The sequence below is a fragment of the Protopterus annectens genome, chromosome 10.part0, assembly GCF_019279795.1.
Source record: "Protopterus annectens isolate FY-2018-M chromosome 10.part0, PAN1.0, whole genome shotgun sequence".
NCBI classification, from domain to species: Eukaryota; Metazoa; Chordata; order Ceratodontiformes; family Protopteridae; genus Protopterus; species Protopterus annectens.
In genome coordinates this window covers 656,743,752-656,770,833 of record NC_056744.1, presented here as the reverse complement: position 1 = coordinate 656,770,833, position 27,082 = coordinate 656,743,752, and the positions used below count along the sequence as shown (strand labels likewise).

Genomic DNA, 27,082 nt, shown 5'->3' with positions numbered 1-27,082 from the left:
GTTCCATAACTTTGCATATCAGACTTGTCAGGCTAATGGGGTGATAGTTCCCAGAGTCTGTAGTCGCTCCTCCTTTGTGGAGAGGGATGACTGTAGCAGTGCGCCATTCAGTAGGGACAAGGCCTGAGTTGAGTATGTGATTGAACAGGGGCACACAGGTGAGGTGCCAGTTCACACTGTAGTTCATGTAGAACACAGTCAGGGATATTGTCAGGTCCCATAGAAGCTGTATTCTTGGCCTTGGACAGTGCTGTTTTAACCTGTGCAGCAATAATACTGGGTCCCTGGCAATTTACTTGTATTGTGACTGGTCCCTTGGGGGGGGAGGTAAAGTTGGCACTGAATCTGTCGGCCAGTATATTGGCAATATCTGTTGGCTCAGTATAGGAGAGGTACCATTGTGCAGTAGCTCTGAGCAAATCTGGGTATTACCGTAGAGATTCTTTACATAACTATAGAAGGCCTTGTGGTTGTCTTTACTATCTGCTGCAATTCTGTTAGCTTTAGAGGATTTGATGAGGGATCTTAACTTTTTGTTGAAGCTGATAAGGGAAGTTTTCCACTCTTGGGACTTCACCTTATTCCACATCAGTTTCCTCCTCCTGTTGTAGAGTTTGTTTATGGCAGGGGACCACCAGATTGGCTTCCTTTTTTTGGAAGAGAGTGCCTTGGTTCTATTGGGTATGGCGAGATCCATGCATTTGTGTACGTGTTCGTACAGTGCATTGGTTATGATTTGGCAGTCATGCAACTGATCTCCGTTTGCATGGGTGCCGTGAAGTTAGCCACCTCTGTTTTCAGGAGCCCAAAGTTAGCTTCGGAGAAGTTTTTCATGGTAGTTACCTTTATTGGGGGGGGGGGGGTCAGATCTAACCAGGGAGGAGTTGACTATTGGTGTAGAGCAACGATCCCCCATGTTAGTAACTACCAGGTCAAGGATATTGCTACCTCTAGTGGGGGTAAGAACTAGCTGGTCCAGGGCATTGGAATTAATGAATTTCAGGAAACGCTGGGCAAGTGTATTGGTACATGAGTAGTTTTCCCAGTTAATGGAGGGGTAATTGAAGTCTCACAGTATGAGTGTGTTACGTTGGACCTTGATATTCTCCAGAGTGCTTAGGAACATGGAGTGTGAGTCTTGGGACATGGTTGGGGACCTGTAGCAGGCTACAACCTGAATCGCTGTCTTACCCATCGTTAGCTACACCTGAAGTATCTCAGATGCATTATGTTGGGCTACCAGTCTGTAGGTATGCGCATCCTTTATGAATATGGAAACACCACCGCCTTTGGAACTTCGGTCCAAGTTCTGGGGCCGAATGGTGTGGAATGAGTTAGTCTGGTGGTGCAGGGGTCCTTTCTGCTGCCTTGAACCAGGTCTCTCTTATGGCACAAATGTCGATGTTCTCTATTTTAAAGAGTGCTTCGACCGAGTGCATTTTGAGATTTAGACTTCTAGTGTTGAGCAGCATGACCCTAAGATTGCATTTGTCTGTAGCTGTTACTGTGGGCATTTGGTCTTTGGAACACCGCCTAGAAAAGGCACTATAGGGGTGGCAAGAGCCTTGGCCAGTATCCTGAAGCCCAGGGGTGACAGATGCAGGCCATCTGTGACAAAGCATCGAGGTCTGTCAATCATGTCATCCCAGGGAGATACTGGATCCCCTTAGAATGGCACCAGAAACTTAGCCAATTGTTGAAATCAATAATTTTCTGCTTGTACTGTGGTATCGTTCTGGGTGATGGTAGGATGCTGTTCAGGGCTAGGGCTATACCCGCCTGGGCTACATAATCTGAGAGCTCCATGTCTTTTTTCATGTAGTCCAGGGAGGTACGTCTCAGGTCATTTACACCCACATGTACAATGGCAGAGTCATATTTGTACCTGTTGAGGGACCTGAGTGCATGCGTTATGTGGCAGAGCCTAGCCCCTGACAGGCAGCTGTTACTTTCTCCTTATTCAACCTAGTAAGTGGACATCCGTGTCCCTCACTATCGAGTCGCCTATGACTAGTGTGTTGGGCATGCTGTTTGGCCTTAGGGGCTTTGGTTGAGTGGCACACTGAGAATTTTGTGTCTTGTGATTAGTGTTGTGGTGGTAGTGTGTGTTTCTGCCTTGGAGGTCTCTGCTGTTTGGGTAGATTTTTATTGAGAGCCTCCGCGAAGGTAGGTGTGCGGTTTGTGTTTTTATGTGAAGACAGCGCTGGCGTGTATTCTGGAGGGCTATATGTTCCATGTGGTGTGGTGCAAGTGTTGACCACCTCCTCTTGACCAGCTATTCCGGTCTTGGCTGGAGAGTGATTGGCTTCCAACTTGAATATATATATATATATATATATATATATATATATATATATATATATGCATCTCCCTCGAGTCTGAGTGTTGGGAGGTAAGAGGAGAGGGTTGTCCATGTATATGAGGCAGTTGCTACATTGCCTCAGGATGCCCAAGTTCACCAGGTTAATAGGGGAAAGCACACAGAACTGACCTTTAGACATGCCTGGAGGGGTGGGCATTATTAATAAGTACTGGAGCTGTTTCCTTGTAGAACGTTTAGTGGTGGTAGCACTTTTGTGTGCTACAATAATTGCTACAAGAAGTTTGGTAAAGTGCTAGATTAATAAGATAGTAAAAGTGCAGGAGAGGAGAGAGCTAGTAGATCTAAGGGAAAAATTGAAGAGCAGACTTTGACACCGCTCAGAAGCTTACAAACAGTCCTGGATACAGCAAATCTGTATCTGGCCTAGACTAGTTACAGGAAAGGTGGGAAACAAGCGCAAACATGGTCTCTTAAACCAAAAAGTTGAAAGAAATGGAAAAACTGCCCAAACGGCCAATAAACTACAATTTCTGGGCCAGAACCCACTCCTCCTGCGATAGATAGGCTACCTAGTGCTTACCACTCCCACTGGTAAGCTAGAAGGCTGCCCTCCAACACAGAAAAGCTTGGTGGGCTCAGAAGCTTACATACAGTCCTGGATACAGCAAATTTGTATTTGAACTAAACTAGTTACAGGAAAGGCAGGAGACGAGCTTAGGATTTTTTATTTTTTTTAATACAAAAAAGCACCTAAAACAGCACTTAAAACAGTTCAAGTGCAGTGCAAGCTAGCTGACTTGAGTGTAGCAGTAATAAAGCAAATACAGTTTAAATAAATGCAGTTTATTCAAAATGTATTCTGAACTGAATTCAGGTTATTGTTTTATTCAACTCTGAACAGTTAAAAAGTGCCAAAAATATACTTATCAGCTGAGAAGCACACTCGGTCCAGAACACAGGGAGATATCTTATAGATGTAAAAGCTAATATTATCCCTAATGTCATACAGCAAAATACTTAGGATTAACTCTTGAACCTTTGTTTAGCTACATCAAGACAATCACCACCTCAAAACTCAGTTTATATTACAAATCGTTACTGTACTTCATACCTCTTCTCTTCTGCAAGCATGTACAGCCATAGCTAAGAATGTTTTAATTCCATGAATATGCAGTACCCACCATTAGCTTCTACTCAGCCAACAACACTCATGACTTCAGTCAGCTGAAAATAAAATATAGATTTCTTCTAGATAACCATAAAGCATGTCTCTCACCTTATAGAAAATCTCCACTGGCTTTCTATTAGTAATATAATTGATGTACTTCTGGTACCCTAATCTTCAATATACTTAAGCTATGGAACTGTCTACCCTGAAAACAACACTCCCCATAAGAAAACAAAACTATTCCTTGAGAAACAGTCAAAATGATGCTTTACGATTTGCTAGGTAAAATTCAGATTTGCTGTTGGTGAAAAGAATCTTCTCAGCAGTGGGACCTGCTGTTTGGTACAACTTACCTAATGATGTAATCAGTCTTTGTATAGCTTAAAAAATCTCAGAATTTATTTAGAATAAGTATGTTTGTCAATATTCTGTCCTGCTTGTGCCTATGTACCTTATCATAAGAAACACACCCATTGTTGTTACTATCTTGTTACTATTCCATCTGGGTCATTGCTGAAAAGGATCACTATACAGTGTGACTTAGCAGTCAATAAACTGAAAATAAGCCAAGTAAATAAATACACTTAAGTAGCTGCATTTTACTAGTACTGTGTGTCACTCATCCAGTATGTAGGAAGGTTTAAATAGTTTTGTTTCAATAATAAATCTTTATTGTTTTATCATTTTCAATACAAACTTAAAACAAAAACAGAATTAAAGATAAATACCAAATAATGTTTCTAATAATAACACCATAACATATATACAATATTTACATGAATGCTTCCAACTGTAACATTAATTTATACAAGAAGATATCAAAATTATTAAGAATGATTCAAGTAATAAACAATTTGTTGTTAAAAAGTTTCCTTAAAATGTATACATAACTCAGAATACATTTAGGTTCAAAGTATTATGCCAATATAATATTAAACACTTGTTCCCATATTTTCAGATTATTGATATTTTTACTATGCTCATGAAGAAGTAATTTGTGGGCTAATATATGTCGCATTGCTAGAATCTTAAAGTTATAACATGAAGTTTGAGATGGGTTTAACCAATTTGTAGCTATATATAGTTTTATTAATAAGAAGATATTAATAAATATAGTGATTTGTGATCTAGAAAGTTCTTTTGGAGGGATATGTAAAATCATAAATTCCCATGAAAGTGTTGAACTTTGATATCCCATCTTTTGAAGTTGTATTTTTAAAGAGTTCCAAAGTTTGTAAATGCATTTGCAGCTCCAGAACATATGGAGAAGATCAGCAGGTTGGTCTTTACAGTATGGACAATTTGGAGATTTTTTAGAATTGAATTTATGTAAGCTAAGGCGTGTATAATATGCATTATTCAATATCATAAGCTGAGTATACATCAACTTTTGAAGAGATATGGTTTTTGTTGTTAAGTTAATTGCTTTTAATGTTTGATTTTCTTCTATCAATGGGATTTTATCTTTCCAATATTTCAACAAAAGAACTTTATCCTGAAATTTGAACTCTTTTATTAATTTATTTGCAGCAGTTATAAATTTAACATCTTGTTGAAGAGTTTGCCATAAGTTTGAGCATTTTGTTAAATCCTCATCTCTGGGTTTGAAATTCTTAAAGTAACTTATAGAGAGTTCCTTAATTTGTCTCAATATAACTAGATAAGCTTTAGGTAGATTCAATTCTTGTCTTATTTCATTAGCTGAATATTTGAGATATGAGTAGATGTCAAGTAAAGTTAAATTAACTATTAATGGGAAATTTTTAAGATCTATTAATTGATTATTTAGTCTCAAGTTGGGATTCCTATGAAAAGGTTGAAAGACCATCATATGCTGAGTAAGATCTAATGATTGAAATAAATTTTGTATTGATGTTATATATAATTTAATGTGATCCATTATCGCATATAATTTCAACTTGTCTTTTCCTAGAAAGGGTAGTGCTTTAGGATTAATATTCAGATTCAAAATATGTTTATAATTCAAAATTACCCATGCTGGTGACCACTTAGTACTAAATGCATCATAATTAGCAATTCTTAAGAGTCTGTTAGAGTTTATTATTAAATAGTAGGTTTCAAAATTTGGTAAGTCCAATCCCCCTCTATTTTTTGGGGTCATTAATTTATCATATGATATCCTAGTTTTCCTTGGTTCCCAAATAAATTTAGCTGACACTTTATGAATTTGTTTAAAAAATTCTTAGAAATTAATAGTTGAGCAGATCTAAAAATATATAATAATCTGGGTAATATATTCATTTTAATAATTGAAACATTCGCTAATGCTGGTCATCTTAAATTATTCCATCTCTTAAAATCAGACATTATTTGATCCCAAACCATTTTAATATTAATAGTATAAAAACCTTTATCATCTGTGGAAAATATAATACCCAAGTATCTAATATTATCTTTAAACTTTACCTGTCCCAGCAATGGTAAAAGCGAAAAAGGTTTGGGAGTTCTTAAAGGGAATATATTCATTTTTTTAAGATTAATTTTGTAGTTAGATATTTCTGCAAAGTCATCTACTGCTTTTAATAGATTTTTAGTGTCTGAAATTGGAGTTGTACAGTATATGTTGAGATCATCCGCAAAAGCCGCTATTGATATTTTAGTTCCATAAAGTATTGGGGCATTATGATATACATTCTGTTTAATATATACGAATAAGGGTTCTAGATATATATTGAATAGTAGAGGGGACAAAGGACAACCCTGACTGGTTCCATTTTTGATCTGTATTCTTTTAGAGAAATTTTTATGTATGTATAGAGTTGTATAAGGATTATTGTATACAATTTTTAACATTAGAATAAATTCTTGAGGTATATTAAAATATGGTAAAATATCAAATAAAAAATTTATATTAACCCTATCAAAAGCCTTCTGTGCATCAATTATGAGTGCATAAATATTTAAATTTTTCTGTTTAGCATAAGCAATCAATGTATGAAGTGTTAGTGTATTATCACTAGTTTGTCTAGTAGTTATAAAGCCGGCTTGTTCATTAGATATTATTTGATTCATTATTTTTTTACTCTACTAGCTAGAATAGAGGTCAAAATTTTCATATCCACATTTGTTAATGATATTGGTCTATAATTATCTGGATTTTGGGCATCAGAATTAACTTTAGGTATGAGAATAGTTTTTGAGGCACTAAAATGAGGGTCATTGATTTTATTATTAGTTATGTAATTAAATACATGCAGGAGTATTTTACCAAAAGTATCACAAAAAGTTTTATAAAATTCCGCCGTCAAACCATCAGGGCCCAGTGCTTTATGTGATTTCCTGTGTTTAATTATATATATTACTTCTTCATCAGATACAGGTTTAATCAAATCTTTTTGAAAATTATCATCTATTTTCGGAAAACTAATTGTTTGTAAGAATTCTTTATTAGTCCTATGTAAGGATACATCCTTTTGATCACCATAGATACTAGAATATATCTGTTCAAAAATATTAATAATATCTTCAGTTTTAGAATAACTTGTATTTTTAAATTGTATTTCCGAAATTTGTACTGCTGTTCTCGATTGATTAATAATTCTAGGTAATGCCCTTGATGGAGTTTGAATATGGTTGGCATACCTCGCTAGCATCCTATGTTCATGAAATGTCAGTCTATTGTTTTGGATTAAAAAGAGATCTTTTTGGCATTTAAATAATTCCGTCTCTGTTTGAGTATTATAATTCTGAATCAATTCTTGGTCAAGTGTTTTTATTTTAGCTTCCAATTTTTGTATATCTCTAATTTGTATTTTTTTATAATATGAAGCTTTTTGCAAAAAGATCCCTCTTGTGTTTTAACTGTCGCCCATTCAATATCCGGTGCATGTTGCTGTTCCTCTAATCTAGCTAATAGGCCATTAAGGAAATCTGTAATTTCATGTATTATTTCCTCTTTATTTAACAAATTTGGGTTGAGACCAATTATAACCCCCTTTGCAGCAAGCTATCTCTAGGATCTTTAGTAAAACTTAATGAAATTTTTGAATGATCTGATAAATAACGAGCATGTATAAAGACTAAAGGTTCAAAATTAATCATTGTTCCTGAAATCAAAAAGAAATCTGTTCTGGACCACATTTTGTGACACGTTGAATTGGAAGGTTTAAATATTTAAACTCGGCATGTAAAAAATCTACTGCCAATCATTAGTGGACCGGAGTTCCGCTGTGGCAACCCCTAACCGGGAAAAGCTGAAAGAAACAAACAAACATTGTGCGTGTGTGTGTTCTCAGATGTCCCTGATTTTGTAGAAGGCCTCTGATTTTGTATCTTATTTTTGCATGTTCCTTGTAAACCTTGTTTTTGTGGCAAATCATTGTGATTTAATAATGACAGGCATTTGATTTTTCAGACTTAATAGTATTCAGGAAAACCATGCTAATGCAAAGTCTTTTATTCTTAAAACTTTCTAAATGTATCACAGCAATTTTTGGCTCTGATTCTGATTTTACAATGGGGAGGACCATGGAGTCCTTTGCCTAGGGTTTCATTTCACCTAAGATTGGGCTGTGTTCATTGCAGTCCAACATCTGAAGTATATATAGTCAAAGTGGCCATTTAAGAGTGAGTACTGAAGTAGTCTGTAGATGAAAGCGAGTGACCCCCATCTCTTCTTTAATCACAGGCAATGTCAGTGTCATGGACCTGCCTTAATAGAGCCCCACCCCATTCCATTTAGTCCCACTTATTTAATTGCTTCCTGTATCCACCATCTTGCTTTGAAGTCACTAGCTGCCAGTGCTTGCAAGTGTTTCTGATGGCATTGTGGTATTTCTTTAATGCTGTGTGATGTTGCTAAGTTCAGAAGTTCTCTGTTATGGTAATGCTTTTGCTATTATTGTTTGTCACTTAATAGCTCTGACTTGACACATAGCACATGTATGTGCTCATTGATATATTGTGTGTGTAGGTACACAATATACAGTCAAACTTAGTTTAATTATGATTGCTTAATGTGTTATATAGTGAAAATACCCAACGGCTTTGGAAAATCTTACGTTTTAGTAAACAGGAATAAATCTATTTTAATTTACCATAGATATGATAGTTAAAAACATTTTGGGCTGTAGTTGGCCACATGCCTTAGTGTCAAAAGGAATGAAAAGAGGTTTAATCTGTTAATATGATGTTTTAAATGTGTTGTTAAATAGTCATCTTTTATAGTTATTCATTCTGGCTGTACTCAAATGGCATCATTTTAGATAGCAAGTATTCATTTGTCTGTACTCATTTCTGTTTCAATAGCACCAAAGACGATGGCATAGAGTGAGAGAGCACCTTAGATGCAAACTAGGTTCAACTAGTAACTTGGGTACTGGACATTGTACGTAAGTGGAGGATTGGGTGGTAATTCCTGGCAGGGTCAGCTGTGATTCCAGACAGTGAGATATTTGTCAATAGTGGTATACCAGTGTAGGGAGCCCATAGGCTGTCACCACCAAAACACATGATGGTAACCCTGGCTTCTGCATGTGGTAGAATGTGCATATGAGAGAGGGGCATAGGTTGTCCTTGTGGTGATGCAGGTGCTCGCGTTACCATCCACATTGCCTTTGCCTGAGCAGTTGTCATCTCAGTGCTGACTTTTATGTCCATCTTACTGAGAAACAAATAAGATGAGCTTGATTATGGGGATGCCTTAATGCTCAGTAAACATGGGGATAAAAAGGACCTAGAAAAAATGTGTCTATAGAAATTGCATTGGGAGCTTTTTGGTACCTTTTAACCTGAAGAAGGTAAAATAACATGTTCTGTATTTAAGTTTTTGATCATGTTTTGTTAGGGCCAGATATTATCTAAGTAACTCACTGATATTCCTTCCTAGATGTGTTTTGAGTGGTTTACAAAAGGACAACATGATCTGGAGATAGATGTTCAGCAGCAACTTTTCAAAGAGAAAATTCTGAAGTTGGAACCCTATGAAATTACTATGATGGGTATGTAAGTGTTGGCATTATTGAGTAGAAGTAATGCACATCTGGAAAAAATGCTCTTTAGTGCTGCTGTGTTTTTTGTTTTCTGTCCTAATGAGGCTAGATTGACATTGTAATCTGGCTGAAGCTTGGTGCAAATTAGCATTATGTTGACAGTGTGACACCTAGTAAGCACTGTGAGAAAAGGTAGGTTTTATAGCCTTTGCCTTTTAAAAATCTAAGAAATTGCTAACTCTTGATAAGAAATTTCCTGCGATGTTAAAGGAGTTGGTATTACATATGTTTTTATTGAAGTACACTGTACTGATTTTCTAGTTCACTGTGGTCCTTTATGTTGGCAGTGTTTTCTTAAGCGATGATAGCAGTTTGCAGTTTTATTTTGCTTCTACCATAGCAGACAGAAAAATGTGGTAATCTGGAGACAGTGGCACTACTTTTTGTGGTTTAGAAAGTAGGATTTGCAGAATTTCCTTTGTGTAAACAAGGTAATACTTTCCATTCTTTTGTAGACTTGCAAGTATACATTATACTGCTGTTCAACTTATGCTTGTAAATATTTTTTTTTTTGCTTTCTATTTATTTTCTCTCCACAGCTGACCATCAACTACAGTCAGTACCTGTCCTCATCCACTTGCTCTGTTAACCTTTGTTGTACTTCCTGGACATTTTTTTTCAGCTGGTGAGGTGATAGAGACATCTTAGGGCAGTGCTGCTCTACTGCCAAGGGAGTGTTTTTCCCCTTACCCCTCCCCTGTGTGCATGCTTGTATTCGTGTTTGGGTTGTAGTATGAGCTGCGGAGTGGTGTTCATGCCTCCATGTGCAGCTCAGATGTGCCTTATCCCCCCATCCCCGTAGACATCAACCCCTAAGTATCCCTTGTCTCCACCATGGATCAACAGCAGTGGTGTGCCCAAGCAAGCACCTCTTCCCTGTCCCTCCTCCAAGATGAGTGAACTGATATACCATTTTATTTTCTAGTGCAAAATTCAGGTAAAATTGACAAACGCTTTATGTCACTACCATTTTAATTTTGTGAGAGAAGGGTATTTTTTCAGACTTTCAGGTCTCTGGCAGTACAGGTATACTTCCTGGTTCAAGCTGGGGAAACAGAGTATGACTGTAGTAACAGATTGCTGCATTTTGGCACCTGATGAATACTGTAGCACTTTTTTATTTTTGCTTTTGTTTTTATTGAGTTAGTTTTAAAAAAGAATTTATAGAACTATCAAGTGTGTATTTTGCTTGTCGTGGTGTACTTCTAGTGAAAACACTACTTTCTCGAAACGTAAATTTACCGACTGCTGCTGTCATCACCAAAAAAGAAGCCTAAAAGCCAGATAGCGTTACTATGAAACAACTTACTGGTTTCTCTGTTCTTCCTTCTGGTAATGACTTAGAACACAACACCGAGTAACCATTCTTGTAAATACAGAACCAACAAAAATGGAAGAACGCTTACTGTCTCTGTGTCTTGAGACGCCAACTCCTTGAAAACAGCAGTTCCAACCAAAAATAGGATGTAAAATGATTACAGCTGAAGTCCACATAAAAACAGAAGGTTTTAATGAACAAATATTCAAACAAATCCAATGGTTAAGCGCTTTCACTTGCTCAACAGCAAGCTTCATCAGAACAATACAAACAGGACCCTACAACATTTAAATAAATTTTTTGGTGCCAAAAGCGCTAGATGAAACTACAACACTTTTAAAGACATATTACATTATAAAAAGTTTTTTGTTTGTTATATATAAAACATTTTTTATATATATGTCTTGCCTAGGTTGGCAAGCTACTAAGAAAACTAAAATAGTTAAAATGGCCAATAATCACATATTGCATCTAAATGTTAAACTACCCATACTAAAACACTACTACTGTTGTAAGTTGTAGATGTATCCCAAAACCACAAGAAGCTGATACATAAAGTTTGCAATCCAGAAGTTGCTGCAGCCTCATCGGGTGACCACTACCCATATAGAGTCAACTCGAGTAGTGTATGCTATTCATGTATATATATATGTGATGGTCATGTATATATAAAATTAAATAGCAGTGATAAAACTAAGAAAAATATGCAAATATAAACTAGTCTATCATGCATATACCTAACTAAACTAAAATGACCCTCACATAGTAGGTGTGCATTCATATCATTCATGCTATGGCTGACAAAGGTTTGATGGAAATAAAATCATCCAGTCCAGGTGGACTGGAAGAGTCTAAGAATATTTGCCACCAGTATTCTTTATATGACAACCATCCTTTGTAATCCCCCCTGGAGTCAAATAAAACACTATCTATAATAGCAAAACCAAAATGATGCCCTTCCCCATATTTTTTGATGTGTCTGTACAAAGCATTGTTCTCATCCTTTGTTTTAATACTATATAAATGTGCATAAATGCGCTAGTTGAATTTGAATATATAAAAAATGTTTTATATATAAAAAACAAAAAACTTTTTATAATGTAATATGTCTTTTAAAAGTGTAGTTTCATCTAGTGCTTTTGGCACCAAAAAGTTTATTTAAATGTTGTAGGGTCCTGTTTGTATTGTTCTGATGAAGCTTGCTGTTGAGCAAGTGAAAGCGCATAACCATTGGATTTGTTTGACTATTTGTTCATTAAAACCTTCTGTTTTTATGTGGACTTCAGCTGTAATCATTTTACATCCTATTTTTGGTTGGAACTGCTGTTTTCAAGGAGTTGGCGTCTCAAGACACAGAGACAGTAAGCGTTCTTCCATTTTTGTTGGTTCTGTAGTTACAAGAACGGTTACTTGGTGTTGTGTTCTAAGTGGTTCTCATGGAGTCTGATCGAGACGCTACCCCAAGCGCTTCCCCCAGTTTACAACGTGGAGAGATGGCTCAAGTTCAGGCAGAGCTAGCGGAATTGAGGGGTGAAGTGAGCAGACTTTACCTTTTACTTTCAAAATTTGGTAATCATGTTGCCGGTCCCGGTAACTGTATCTGTGATTCTAATTATGTCCATTCAGCTACAGTATCTCCAGTAGCCCATAGGAATAGCGGTTCTCAATCCAGGGCACTTCGAGTACGTAACAGTAGTATGGACAACAATAGTGATATTCAGAACTTCACTTTACACTCTCCTGTCATCCCCAATGGACAGGGAACAGCTAGTGGTTTAGTTAAACCTATCTATTTACCAGCTACACACCACACTATTGACCAGCGGAATAGTAGTAAATTAGGTATATCGGACTTAACTTTCGACTGGTCCTTCGGAGACTTAAATGAAGAAGCTAAGCGTGTGGGAACTAAACCTAAGAGAATCATGTCTCAAAAGACTTATGGACACCTTGACCAAGGGGCACGTATAGGTAAAGGTTCTGGGACTGCATCTGATGTTCATCATTTAAGTGATAAGATGGATGAAAATTCGCATCACCTTTTAAAAAACTTTTTGGACAGTAATTATTTATTTGGTAATAACGACATAGATCATGAGAATGGTAGACCTTCGGTTCCAAAAGGTACACTCAAGGATAATAATTATACCTTGGGTAAGAATTTAAACTACATTAATAATATTAAACTGGACAATGCATATTTGACTAAATGTTTGGACAGTAACATAGTCCCTTTGGGACTTAGATTTTTTTTAAGTATCCTATGGGGATAGAAATTACTAACACTATTACTAAGCAATTCAATTCATTTTTTGACCAGTGTGGTTTCAAATATATGCATATGTTAATTAAGCTTAACGATGAAAAGCTGGTTAAACTTATGCAAGAAGTGGAAGAGCTGAATGAGATCATCAGAAATGACTTATTCTCACAATGGGAAAAACTTTGTCAAACAATTTTACATGGCTGATAATGCTATCAAAAAGCACATATTCGGAAAAATAAAAAATTTAGTAGAGATATGAATCAATATAGTGAGGGTAGAGCTTATTTCTGGGATAAATATACAGGTCACAATAGTCATTCTAAGAACACAACATATGAGATGCCCGACAATGGTAAATCACAAGATGTATATTACAGAGACAACTCACCTTATTTTCATCAAGCGAACAACAGAGGAAGACACAGAGATTGGAAATGGGGGGAAATTGGAGAAGGCAAAAACATCAGGAGAATCAGGGCCATCAACAGTATATAATGGACAAAAGATAACTAATGAGGGGAGAAAAGAGAAATTAACGTCAGATAATGCTACGGTCAGTCATACAAATGAGAACATTAAGAATGAAGGTGTAGTGTACAGCTATAAAAATTTTAATATTTATAACTATATGGAGTATCCACTCAATACTACTCACTTTGGTCTATTTTCTAAAGGGATGAAATACAGTCCTACATGCAAATTTAGACTTGTGGATTGTATTAGTGAGGTTAAAAGATATATCAGGAATCTTAATTTAAGCATTGTATATAAAGATTCTTTAAAACATACTAAAAATACTAATAAGGATAATATGCCTAAAGGTTTGAAAAAGAAGAGCCTTTTTGTGCCCCCTATGCATACCATCATTTCTATTTATGACAAGTCTGTTACACAACAATTATACAAGTTACAAAATCATATAAGTGGGAAAAGGACTAATCACAATCTTACTGTAAAAGAATATAGTCTCCTTCAGGAATTGAGAAATAATAGAAATATTAGGGTTTTGAAACCCGATAAAGGGGGTGGCATAGTTATATTTGACAGTACAGCATATTCTTCCAGACTTTGACATATTGCATATGTCAGGAAATTATGAGGTTGTATCCCTCAACGAAATAAATATTGCTTATAGGAGGATTGACCTACACCTGGAGGAATTCTTGATTGACAATAGGGTAACGATGTACAATTACATCAAAGTTGAGTATCCCAAGTTAGCATCTATTGTCCGGGATTCCCAAGGTCCATAAAGACATTGTGGACCCCTCATTCAGGCCATTCATTTCTGGTAGTAAGTCAAAATTCCTCTTGGGTTGTGTTATTGACGTCTATCTTAAACATATATACAGTAAAGTTCCCCATATGGTTAAAGATTCCTGGGAATTTTTGAAAAACTACCCTGTTCATTTATGGAAGGAGGACTTGTTATTTGTTAGTATAGACATGATAGATTTATTTTCATGTATCCCCAAAAAAGAGGGACTAGAAGCGTTTGCTAATAGTATACATAAATATGCAGACATTGAATGGGACAATGCTTGCCTATTATTAGATATGATGTCACTGGTATTAGAACATAATTATATTCAGTATGAGGGCGAAGTTTTCAGGCAAACCAGAGGCGTAGCTATGGGAGCTGCATGAGCTCCGATATACGCCAATCTGGTTATGCTTGATTGGGAGGAAATAAAAGTGTTCAGCGGTGAATTTATGAAATACATCAAATACTACTCTCGTTACCTAGATGATATTTATATACTATGGGAAGGTAGTACAGCAGTATTAGGAAAATTTTTAGATCATCTTAATGAGAGTAGTAATTTTCTTAAATTCACTTCATGTAGTAACTACCATGGTGTTTCCATACTTGACACAATTGTTTCTAGAGGAGAAATGGGATTTAAATCAAGAATTTATAGAAAAAAATACATTTTCTAACAGTTGTTTAGAATTTACCAGCAATCACCCAAGGAATAAATTTACTAATATTTATAAAGGGCGAATCATACGTGTTATTAGAATGACTTCCAAATATGATGACATGTTAGAGGAAGTGACTTTTATTACAGCTATGTTTAAGGAAAGGGGATATGAGGCTAGGATGATGTCCAGAGTTAGTCAAACAGTAATTAAAGAATGGGGAGGTAGATACAAACCCCTATTGGGACTCAATTCTGAGTATGTGGTAAATACTGATTGTCTCTTATGGTAGGAGGTGTGTCTTGGAATACGGTCCATATATAGGTAAGGTAAAGAAAATTTTGACAGACCATTGGAATATTATTCAAACTGACAATGAATTAGTGAGAATTTTAGGGACTGGACCACAGTATGTGTTTAAGATGGGATACAATATAAAAAACTACCTAGAGAGAGGCAATTGGAATAAAATTTCCCATAATACACATACCAAAAAATGTGGCAATTGTAAACAATGTTATACAATTTTGCAGGAAAATAGTATAGTGTTAGAGAATATAAATAGAACAATGGTTAGATTTAAACAGGGAAATTGCAACACCAAAATGATTATCTATCTCGCAAAATGCATGGTCTGTTCTGGTTTTTATATAGGAAAAACAGAAAGGAAATTCAACAGGCGCATTTATGCACATTTATATAGTATTAAAACAAAGGATGAGAACAATGCTTTGTACAGACACATCAAAAAATGTGGGGAAGGGCATCATTTTGGTTTTGCTGTTATAGATAGTGTTTTATTTGACTCCGGGGTGGGGGGGGATTACAAAGGATGGTTGTCATATAAAGAATACTGGTGGCAAATATTCTTAGACTCTTCCAGTCCACCTGGACTGAATGATTTTATTTCCATCAAACCTTTGTCAGCCATAGCATGAATGATATGAATGCACACCTACTATGTGAGGGTCATTTTAGTTTAGTTAGGTATATGCATGATAGACTAGTTTATATTTGCATATTTTTCTTAGTTTTATCACTGCTATTTAATTTTATATATACATGACCATCGCATATATATATATATATATATATATATATATATATATACACGAATAGCATACACTACTCGAGTTGACTCTATTACGGGTAGTGGTCACCCGATGTGGCTGCAGCAACTTGTGGATTGCAAACTTTATGTATCGGCTTCTTGTGGTTTTGGGATGCATCTACAACTTACAATAGTAGTAGTGTTTTAGTATGGGTAGTTTAACATTTAGATGCAATATGTGATTATTGGCCGTTTTAACTATTTTAGTTTTCTTAGTAGCTTGCCAACCTAGGCAAGACATATATATAAAAAATGTTTATATATAAAAAACAAAAAACTTTTTATAATGTAATATGTCTTTAAAAGTGTTGTAGTTTCATCTAGCGCTTTTGGCGCCAAAAAGTTTATTTAAATGTTGTAGGGTCCTGTTTGTATTGTTCTGATGAAGCTTGCTGTTGAGCAAGTGAAAGCGCTTAACCATTGGATTTGTTTGAATATTTGTTCATTAAAACCTTCTGTTTTCATGTGGACTTCATCTGTAATCATTTTACATCCTATTTTTGGTTGGAACTGCTGTTTTCAAGGAGTTGGCGTCTGAAGACACAAAGACGGTAAGTGTTCTTCCATTTTTGTTGCTTCTGGTAATGAAAAGAAAACTTCCAGATAGCATTTGCCTCTTAAGCAGGCCACTACTTTGCCTCAGACGCAGATGGGCTGACCCCATAGTGGACATTTCAGGTTCCACAGACCATTCATCATCTTCCTTGGGTTCCTCTCATTTAGTTTTTTTCAGCCACCATGAACAAGGGGGTTGGACAAGCCTTTTGGTTATTGGTGTGTTCTTAGTGGGCGTAAGAGAGCCACATCTGCCTCTCTTTGAGGAAGAAGGAAAGAATGCTTCGCTGCCTCGCCAGACTAAGGTGCCCATTTCCCAGGTGATATCCCCTGACATATGTCGGGTCTTCTGTGGATTTTCCTGTTTAAAAAAAATATATATTAGATCCGTGTCTTCTCCTGTCTCTGTTACGTAGAGAAGATTTATTGGGCTTAACTCTGGGTCTAGTTCAGGCTCTTAACCTTTCTCATTCTGGACTGACTGGTAAAAGAAAAAGTAATTGTCCTGTTTCTGAAGATCGGCTTGCAGTCCTGGTTGCGAGGCACTTTTCTGGAGTTGTGGTTTGTGATTTTTTTGTGTGTTTTGGTTCCCTGTTTTTGAAGATTCCCAATGTGACTAACGGAAGCGATATGAGGGAACAAATTTTCTCCAGATTCAACTGAATCTGACAAGAGCGTTTATTCTGATATTCCCATGGAAAGATTTTTTTTTTTCCTGAAACTACATCTAGGATGAACCTATTTTTTTCAGTAGGAACAAAATGACAATCCTGTTTCTTTGAAAAAAATATGATTTATTACAACTGTAATTTCCTCCACCTACTGCTGATGTCCTCCTTTAGATCACTGTTGTGGCATTCCAGTGCTTGTGGGTTATCCTGCTGAGGGTAACCTGACATCTGGCTTGGGTACAAAAGCCAAAAAAACCTTTGATGCTCCACACAATCAACGTATGACCTCAACATGTGGGTATAGACGTAGATATATGAGCATAGGATCCTCAGACTATCTTGCTACCAGTCCAAATGTAGAACCTTCATTAATGGTCTAAGTACTGCATCATTGTGTTGCCACCACTACCAATAAGTTCCCCATTGGGGAATGTTCTTTTTCTTGATTCTCATCCTTAAAATGATTTAATGTTGGCTAAGAGAGGAAATAGGACTGTAGAAGGCAGATTACTTACAAAGACCTCCATCCTCATTATTTGCTTAGAGGCTGAGCACAGTTATTGTAGCAGTAAAATGTGCTAGTCATTTGTTCCTAAGACCCTTCATATCCAGTTAGCTTTCCTTAATAACTTTCTGGAGACCCATTGTTTCAAGAGCCCCATGTCTTCCAAAATGACAGAATCCTTGACCTTTGATGTCCTGCTCAGACCCAAAATGTTGTGCAAAAAACTGAAGCCAGATAACCAATGCTGCTCAGTCTGAATTAAACATGCCTGCTGATGTACAAGAAGAGCCTGTGGTATGTCCAAGATCTACGGAGACTCCTGCTACTGTGACCCTACCATAAGGTAGTACGGTGTCTCTTGCTTGTACATCTGAGGAGACTGACTCTCCAACCGTTACAGGAGAGAAGGGGGAACTCAGGGTAATTTTTCTGGGTGACTTGAGGGCATACATCAGATCCTAGTGCAAGAAGGGGCACCTAGCTCCCTTATCAAGGTCAGACAAGATTCTGCACCACTGCTTTTTGTTCTAGTGGATGCCCCAATGAAAAAGCAGCAGATGTAAAAAGCTAAACATGTCTCACCTCAGCAGATGTCCGATGAGAAGGCATGGCTTGATTTTTCTCAAGGCTTCTATAAAACCATTTTGTTTTTGAAGTGTTTCCTCCCCATGTTTTCTTGCTTGTCCACCTTTAAAAGGCAGCATGACTATTGCTCAATAGAGGAAGAATTGGATTCATAAGAAGACTCACTGGCCTATTCCTCCCATGCACACTCTGAATGTGACTGGCCTCTGTTGGTGAGGATAAATTATCGCCTGATGCCCCTGTAGAAGAAATTTCTTTTGGGGAAGCTATTTGCAGAATGATGCAACATTTTGACTGGGACACTAAAACAAGTCTGAGATGTATAGAAAACTACTAAGAATTATTGGAAGTTGGGACCCCTTAAGCCTTCAGTTGTGCTCCCTGTCCTTGAAACTTTGTTGGATACTTTTGCTTCCACTTAATTCTAGTCCAGATTAAGAACTTTGTGTACCTAAGAAACCAGACAGGTTCTACAGTGTGCCAAATGACATGAAGTTTCTGTACAAACATTTGGTAACAGACCCCGTAATCTTCTCTGTCTTCTGATAAACTTAGGAAACGTACACCTGCTTCCAATGTGCTGTAATGTGATAGGAACAGTAGGATATGGACAGGTGCTACAAAAAATCTATACCTCTGCCACCCTGGCTTTCAGAGACCTTAACTACCAAACACAAATGACTTAAGTATTTATTGTCTGTTTTGGGAAACTTGAGTAAGTCTCTGGCTGAATTTGTAGATTCTAAGCAGAAGTCTCTCTCAGGTTATCTGTATACTCAACAATACCACACTGGTAGCTAGACACACAAATGCAGCTGTGATGTTGCACAGTCTTCCTCTAGGGCTCTGGACACAGGCTCTGCTGTCTGCATATTTTTATGGATTCATCTACAGTCCCTCTCAGAAGATGTCAAGATCAAGCGTCTGGAATCCCCTGTCTATGGAGGACTCCTTTGTGGCACTTCTACTGATGAACTTTTCAAATCCCTGCAGGAAAAGGGCAAAGTCGTGCAGAACTTTAAGCAGAATTTGCTTCAGTCCCTAGATACAAGTGGAACCATCTCTCTAAAGGGAAGAGAAGCCCTCTCAAAAGGGGATGATACTAAGAAAATATGTCACGAGAAACTTGATAGATTTCAAGGCTAGAAAAAAAGACTTCTTTCCATAAAAACTCATTCTCTTGCCTCCTCCCTCACTCCTTGACCCACACATTCTTTATTCACTAAGCTCCATCTACCCCACCCCCCTCAAAACCTGGGAATCGTTTATTACTTGAGGAAAATGGGTTCATCCTACAAAACGGTTACAAAATGTCTTGGAATAAGTCTCCAAACAGACTCCAATTGGATTTCTTAGTCCATTTTCTTTTGTTATACCTTCCTTTGGTAAAAACCTGCCAGACACTTGTGCCAGATTGCATCAGAGCAGTCTCCTTCAGAGGCATTGAGTCAGTCTCCATCCTGAAGGCCACTACTTGGACCTTGCATACTTTTACCAAGCATTACAGAGTAGATGGGTTTTTTTTCCAGATCTAGGGCCTCTTTTGCTAGTTGTGTTCTCTTAAAACTGGTAGATAGCACTATTTACCTAATATTACCCCATCAACAAGTGTTAGCTTTGGGAATCACCCACCAAGTATTGGAATACTGCATCAGTGATCTATGGAAGGGACATTGTGCAGTTGTACAAGAACTTACTATGACAATAGATGCCATTCTGATCTCTGTTACAGTATTGCTTCCTTCCCTCCCTTCCTGATTGTTCCTGTTTTTTGGACTGAAGTGGGCAGTTTCCTTCCCATCCTCTTACTTGGACATGTTTCTTTATTACATTATTTTTCTTAGGCCATCTCCAGCATTTCCATAGGGCTAGGTAGTTTGAGGATCCTACTCTCATTCATCCATTTACATACCACTATGCCTGCGGACTGAGATCATATTGGGTATATGGAGCAGCAAGGGGTTTTTTGGCTTTACCTGTCTGGATATCAGGTTACCCTCAAGTATTGAAACACTGCAACAGTAGAACATAATCTTTTATGGTAAGTTGTTCTTCCTTAATCACTGTTGCAGTTTTCCTTACTATAAGGATGCCCTGCTAAGGGTAGTAGTACATCCGTCCAGCATATCAAAGCCTGGGCCTTTCCATGTGCTGTACATCCCTTGTCTGAAGCATAGGGTACATAGGATCACAGGAAGTAACTGGGCTGTCGGTCCCGAGTTCCTTACAAGCCTAACCAAGAATTTACCCATGTTCCGACAAGTCAGCACCCGATGCCCCTGTCCAGCAGGGACACAGGTGGAATCCCAAGGTTGTATTTTCTGTTCCCCATCCAGTTATCCAGGTTGCGCTTAAAAAGGGTTAACGAGGTACTCTGCTTGACGTGGAGCGGGAGTCTATTCCACAGAAGGGGGAGCCTCGTTTGACACTTATCTGTCCCGCCAACAAGTCCTTCTGATGTCACAAACCAGTTTGAGGTCGTGCATGCGGGTTACTCTAGTGGCGTTTGACTTGTGGATATGTAGCAGTCCCATCAAAGCATGGTCTGAGATTGTTTTTTATGCCAGACAGAGGTCACCTCTGAGGAGTCTGTAAGAGATGTAATAGAGGGCAGGGCCTTTAGCCTATCTGTGTAGGGTAGATGTTTGAGACTCTGGATTCTCTCGGTGAGGATCCTCTGTGGGCTCTCCAGCTGCTGCATGTGCTTTGTGAGGTACATGATGAAAGGGGTATTGTATTCAATAATGGGTTTTATAAGGGAAGAATACAGGGATGTTATGACCACCTTGCCCCTGGATGAGATACCCTTACTAATGAGGCGGGCCATATAGAAAGCTTTCCATACAATGGAGGCAATATTGTGGTCAGAAGTCAGTTTGCTATCAACCTGGGTGCCCAAGTCTCTCATGACTGCATGCATCGGACCTTATTATTAATGTGATACTTTTTGGGGATGTCACTGTCCCCAAACGGGATGATGATGCATTTTTTGGCATTCAGTTTGAGGCCATGTTTCTGGCATACGAGTGCAAAGCCCTCAGAACATCTGTGCTGCCAGGCCAAATGCAGCATCTTGTTTTCGGTCTGTAAGTCGTACACCTAGGTGCTGACTACCGAGCCTCGGGTAGATATATACCCCATTGGAGTACCCTTCCTTTTAGCTCTGTTTATTGTATTTACACGCTTTCCAAAAAAGAGGAAATGTGATTGTGGGAAGCAGATTCTCCATAAGGAATGTAGAAGGTGCGGAACACGGTCATGGTGTTCTTTTGGCCAGGTATGCATTCTCAAGACTTTGCACAGTAGTTTTTTCTTCCTTCTCTGTGTATCTTGAAACTCTGCACTTTAAGCCTTTTGCACAAGGTACCAAGGCTTCAGAATCCTCCCACCCAGACGTCCAGCAGTCTTTAAAGAAGATGAAGAAAATGAAACTGGAAACATCTGCTGTCTAGTTCCTGCCAGATGCCTCCACTGTGTCTGATGAGGGCACCGTGGACCATCTGGTTCCAATGCCCACCTCTGCTGTCTTGACCCCATTGGAGTCTTATATGGGGCAGGTTGTTCTCATGTCCACTAGGGTTGAGTTTAACAGGAGAACCTCTGCTAGTGATTTTGGAAGGGCCTGGTTGGAGTCCGTAGATTCTTCTGGAAGAAGTCCTGGATTTTTAAATAGAGGCTTGTCAGGCACAGAACCTCCTGAGATTTGTAATGTCGCTCACTCCTGTTAAAATAATGCAGAAAAAAACAGGCATGTTGCTGATGTTAAGTACCACCAGAAAGAATGGCTTTATAACAACTGTATTTCAATATTAATCACTCAATGTTTGCCTTCCTTTAAACCTGACTCCTACTGAACATTAGTCTGCATGTGTTGTTCCCCTCAATTTTTATTTGTGTAATTTACACTTTCTCTGATATCTCTCTTGCAGTCATTACTCAGTATTTATAATGCAGTTGGTTTAGATTTCGATTCCCATTTTCTAGTAAAATTGCTTTTTTGACAGCCAACAGAATTTAACTTAAGGCTTTACTATATCTAGACAATTAAGATCCTGTGTCCCAGCTTAAAAAAATTATTTCCTTTGTTTCAACCATTTGCTTCTCTAATATGTGTGACAGAGCATTCTGCAGGGAATTTTTTAAAATCTGCCAAATCTTTACACTCCCAGAAAATATGTCTCCAGTTACATCTCTCTTTTCTGTCACACCTCCAACATTTGCTATCTACTTGAGAAAAAATATTTTTAAGGCTGCTTTGGCTATAAAAATACCTTTGCAAACATTTTCAAGCAAAAGTCGTAAACCTTCTGGATGTTGCATACTTGGTAGCAATACACATGCCCTCCATTTGTTCCCTTTTAAATTGCTTTTCCAGGCTTTCTTCCCAATGTTTTCTAACCTCCTCTGATTCCTATAGTTATCGTGCAGTATTTTATATACCCTACTATTTTTTTTCTTTTACAGTAGATTCGACTAAATCTCCTAGGGCAGGTATTTAACTTAGAATTTCCCTGTCTTTTTCTATTTGCTATATTCTGATATCAGTCACTTATAGGGAAGACTGTCTCTAACCTGCAGTCCAAACTATTACTTGACGTCATCCCACAGTCTTGCCTTTCCCTCTTTAGTTATTGCTCCTATAACTTGGTTCATTTTCCTGTTTTCTCCAGTAAATTCCAGACCCTTCTTGACTATTTTCTGTACCCCTGCTTGAAGTCATCCCTGTTGGCAAAATCTCCTTTCTCCATTCACTCATTGGCTTAGTTCTTAGAATACTTTCTGCAACTTTATGAATATAATATTCTTTATGGTGATTATTATTTTCCTTTAGGATCTGCATTCAACACCCTTCTTGAACCCACCCCACCCACACTTCTTCATTATCCCTTCCCACTATGAAGTATAACCTGCTCGTGTTTTTTTTGTGCGAGTCTTAACCTGTGTAGCTCTAAAATATCCCTTCAAATCAGGCAGTCCTAAGCCACCTTGTTCTTTTTGGAGTCTCACCTTAACCCACTTAACTCTTGCCCTCTTCCCTCCCAGATAAATTCGTTCAACTTATTATTCTCCTCAACTTTTTTCCTGGGTGATAAACAAATATGCCTGACCTGTAAATAAAACTAAAGGGACTAAAAACATTTCACTGTATGTCGGTATCCATCCCCTTAAATAAGGGCTTCCCGTTTCAGTTTCTCAGTTTTTGTATTTTTTGTTAGATCTCTTCTGATGTGCCTTTAGCTGTTATACAACAAAAGGCTTTGTAATCCATACCCCCCCCCTAAATAATTCATCTTATGTCCCCATAAACATAGGTATTGCTGAACCAAGTCATGAGTGGATACATAATTTACAGCTATAGTTCTTGTTTTATCTTCATAAATTTTATATCCTGAAAATTCTTGAAACTGTTCATCATATTGATCACTGTGCAGTAGCCTTCGCTATATGGGTTATATCATGCCAAGGCTATAACCCTTCATTAGATAGGTTATATCCTGCCAAGGATATGACAGCCTGTCAGCTTCCAAAGCTTCAGAACAGTTTAGATGTGTGGAAGGTGCTCTGAGCTGAATTGACTAAGACAAGTATGACCTTGAAGCCTTCCAGAGCTTTACTTCTCCTGAAGACTGCACTGCCTTGAAGCTTTCAGAGGTCGACTCTCAGCTTCTGCTTTCCTTTGCTGGGCAGTTAAGTTCCTTTGGGGGGATTTGTTGTTTTTACTACTTTCCTCTTCACTCTAGAAGTTGCTACTTGGTTCTCTGTGCATACTTTTACAAATCACTATACGCTTGATTCCTTCTCTAGGTCCAGATCAAGCTTTGCTAGGACCATCTTTCAGGGACTTCTGGACTGTTCTCTTTCCACTTTCCAAATATAGTTAGCCATAGTAATCTACCATTTAACTAAGGGTATTGCAGTAGTGATCAGTATGATGAAGATACTACAGTTATGTACTTCAAACTTACCATGACAGTAAATACTTGACTGATCACTGCTGCAGTAGCTGCTTCCTCTCTCCATCCCATCCCTTTTTGGTGTGGGTTTCTTTTTTTTATGCCAGGGTGAGACTTTTTTTTTTATTTTTTGTTGTTCCTAGCATCCAGTCAGAGCTCAGCCTCTCTCTCTCTGCTGTCAGGAAAGTTCTGAAGGGTGTCATGCCCAAACATGTCTTTGCTTTTTGTGATAAAAGTTGTGCTTTTTCTGTGAAACAATTTTAAAGCTAAGAAAAAATATTTTTATTGACTGCTACTTGGCTTGTAATTGCTTTTAAATGGGAGCATCACTTTTTTTTTTTACTTGCAGTAAAACGTTAAAACTAATTTACAACTGTTTTTTTCTATGGTGAAAGTTATGTTATAATTTTAGGGTTTAGGGTAACTTTTGTAGTGCTTTTTATTCTGTTTTTACAGGGAAAAGGTTAATGTTTTTCCAAGTTACCGGTTTACCTACTGTTATCAGCCTTCCACAGGAATCTGGCATCTTTTTTGGCTTAACCATGGAACAACCTACTGGTTCCTTGTTTTTTCAAGCCACAAAAAGAAGAAAATTACTTAACAGCTGCTGCCACCACAGCAGGCTCCTAAAAAGCCTCTACAACAGATGGATGACTCTGCTGTGGCCATTACTGGTTCCTCAGACCATTCATCTTTTTCCTTGGATCCCTCTGGTGCTGGCTATACAGCCACCATAGACCAGAGGTTAATCATATCCTCTGTGGCTATTGGAGAACCCTTGGTGGGCAAGGGAGAGACACTCTTGTCATTCATGGGAGAATGATCAGCGAATACCTCTTTGTAACAAAACAGTGTAAGCAACTTCTCTGTGTGGAAGATTTTCAGTCCATATATTTCTAGTTAATCACTGTATATTAATCAGATCAGACAATAGTAGTAGAAGTAGCAAACGTAAACTCATCTTAAGTCAAAACAAAAAGTAATAATAGAAAATATATAATTGTACAGCATTACTAAGTATTTGAAAGTAATCCAAGTAAGGCAAGCAGTCTGTTTCCAGTCGGAAATCCTTTATTAAGTACACAGACAAGCAATCCAAGTAAAACAAAAATAGAGTAATAATTTCCTCACAAGCTTTCTAAATATATATATACTTTTTGTCAGGTATGGGAGTGGTTTATTGTGCTGTAAAACAGTGTTATTGGTACACATGTTAAATTTACATCCCTTCTCCCATCAGTGTGACATTCGTGCTGGTCCTGCCCTACCTAGTAGCTGTCATAATATATAACCCTTATGTACTTTAAATAAAATTTATAATGATGTGGTACCTCTTATTTAACCAAATTAATAAGTAGATTATTAAGTCTGTGATTTTATCCAAGACAATATACTACATGGCTGGAAATATATCAACCTTAGTTCATTTGGCAATCAAAATATATATATAAATATGTACATATACATTTTGCATGTAAAAATCAATTTCTATTTTCATAACCTATTGTTAACAAAGATCACTTTCGTCCTTCTAGACTTCTTCAGGTCTGTGTACAAGAACCCTAAAAACCTATGTAATTGTATAATTAGTTAGTATTGTTATTACACATCATTTTGAATAAAGTGGAAAAAAGAACCAGAAAAAAATAAAAATAAGAAAAAATGTATGTATGATGATGGAAACAAAATATACATTTAAATTTCAACTGATTTAAAATGGTATTTAAAACCAATTTGTAGAATAAAATAAAATCAAATACAAATAGTCATGTAAACAATGTGGCAATTTTCTAAGTTCCAGTGCAGTTTTAATTGAACAGTAGTAGTTTAGTCCAGGCTTCCTAAAAGAGTTCAGCTTTAATTGCCATATGAGTTTGTTTCTCCAGAATATTCGGGATGTCTCCTTTAAAATCACCCATGTCTGTGCAATCCAGTATCTGGAACTTAAAACCTGTGTGTCTTTTATGAAGAGAAAGGTGTTTGGCTAGTGCATTACTCAACTTAAGGGTACAGTTTCATGGCAAAAGTTGTTGTGTCTTTCTGCTTTTCCCAGTTAGGGGTCGCCACAGCGGAACTCATGGCAAAAGTAATGACACTGAAAATAAGCCTATTGATGAAACTATAAAAAGGCCTAGCAGCTATTGTCAACCAATACATCAAACACTAGCTGCTTTCAAAGTGAAATGTGAGATGGATATCAGGAAACTGCTTAAAAAACCTGCTAAGAAAAAACTTTATAACTTAACACAGGGAGAAAGAAAAGCATTGCTTGAGCTAGGCAATGGTAAATCCAGGTGTGTAATGAAGGCAGACAGGGGAGGAGGTATACTTGTGACTGATACCACTAGCTACAACCAAAAGATAGAGAACATGCTGGAGGATAACAGATTTTATGAGTTATTTACCATGGATGACATAAAAAGAGTGTATGATTTATGGAACACTAATCTCACCACATTATGGGAAGAAAAACTTATCACTGAAAATCTTTATAATTATTTACGGAGCCCATGCCCATGTTTACCTTACTTTTTTGGAATACCAAAGCCACACAAGAACAGAGAAGACCCACTTTATAGACCGGTGGTAGCAAGTTGAGGTTCCCTTACTGAAGCCACAGCCATTTACCTTGATTACTTGCTGAAACCTCTAGCAGAAAAGAATAAGTCATACATAAGAGATTGAATGGATT

General features: G+C 37.4%; 1 protein-coding gene across 1 annotated transcript in view; it reads left to right on the top strand.

Moving 5' to 3' along the window:
* Positions 1-27,082, top strand: part of USP24 (ubiquitin specific peptidase 24) — a 4,679,666-nt gene that overhangs the window by 1,509,067 nt on the left and 3,143,517 nt on the right. Inside the window, exon 19 of the mRNA XM_044085508.1 lies at positions 9,340-9,451. Coding sequence (XP_043941443.1) covers positions 9,340-9,451 — 112 coding nt within the window. The remainder of the gene's footprint in view (positions 1-9,339; positions 9,452-27,082) is intronic.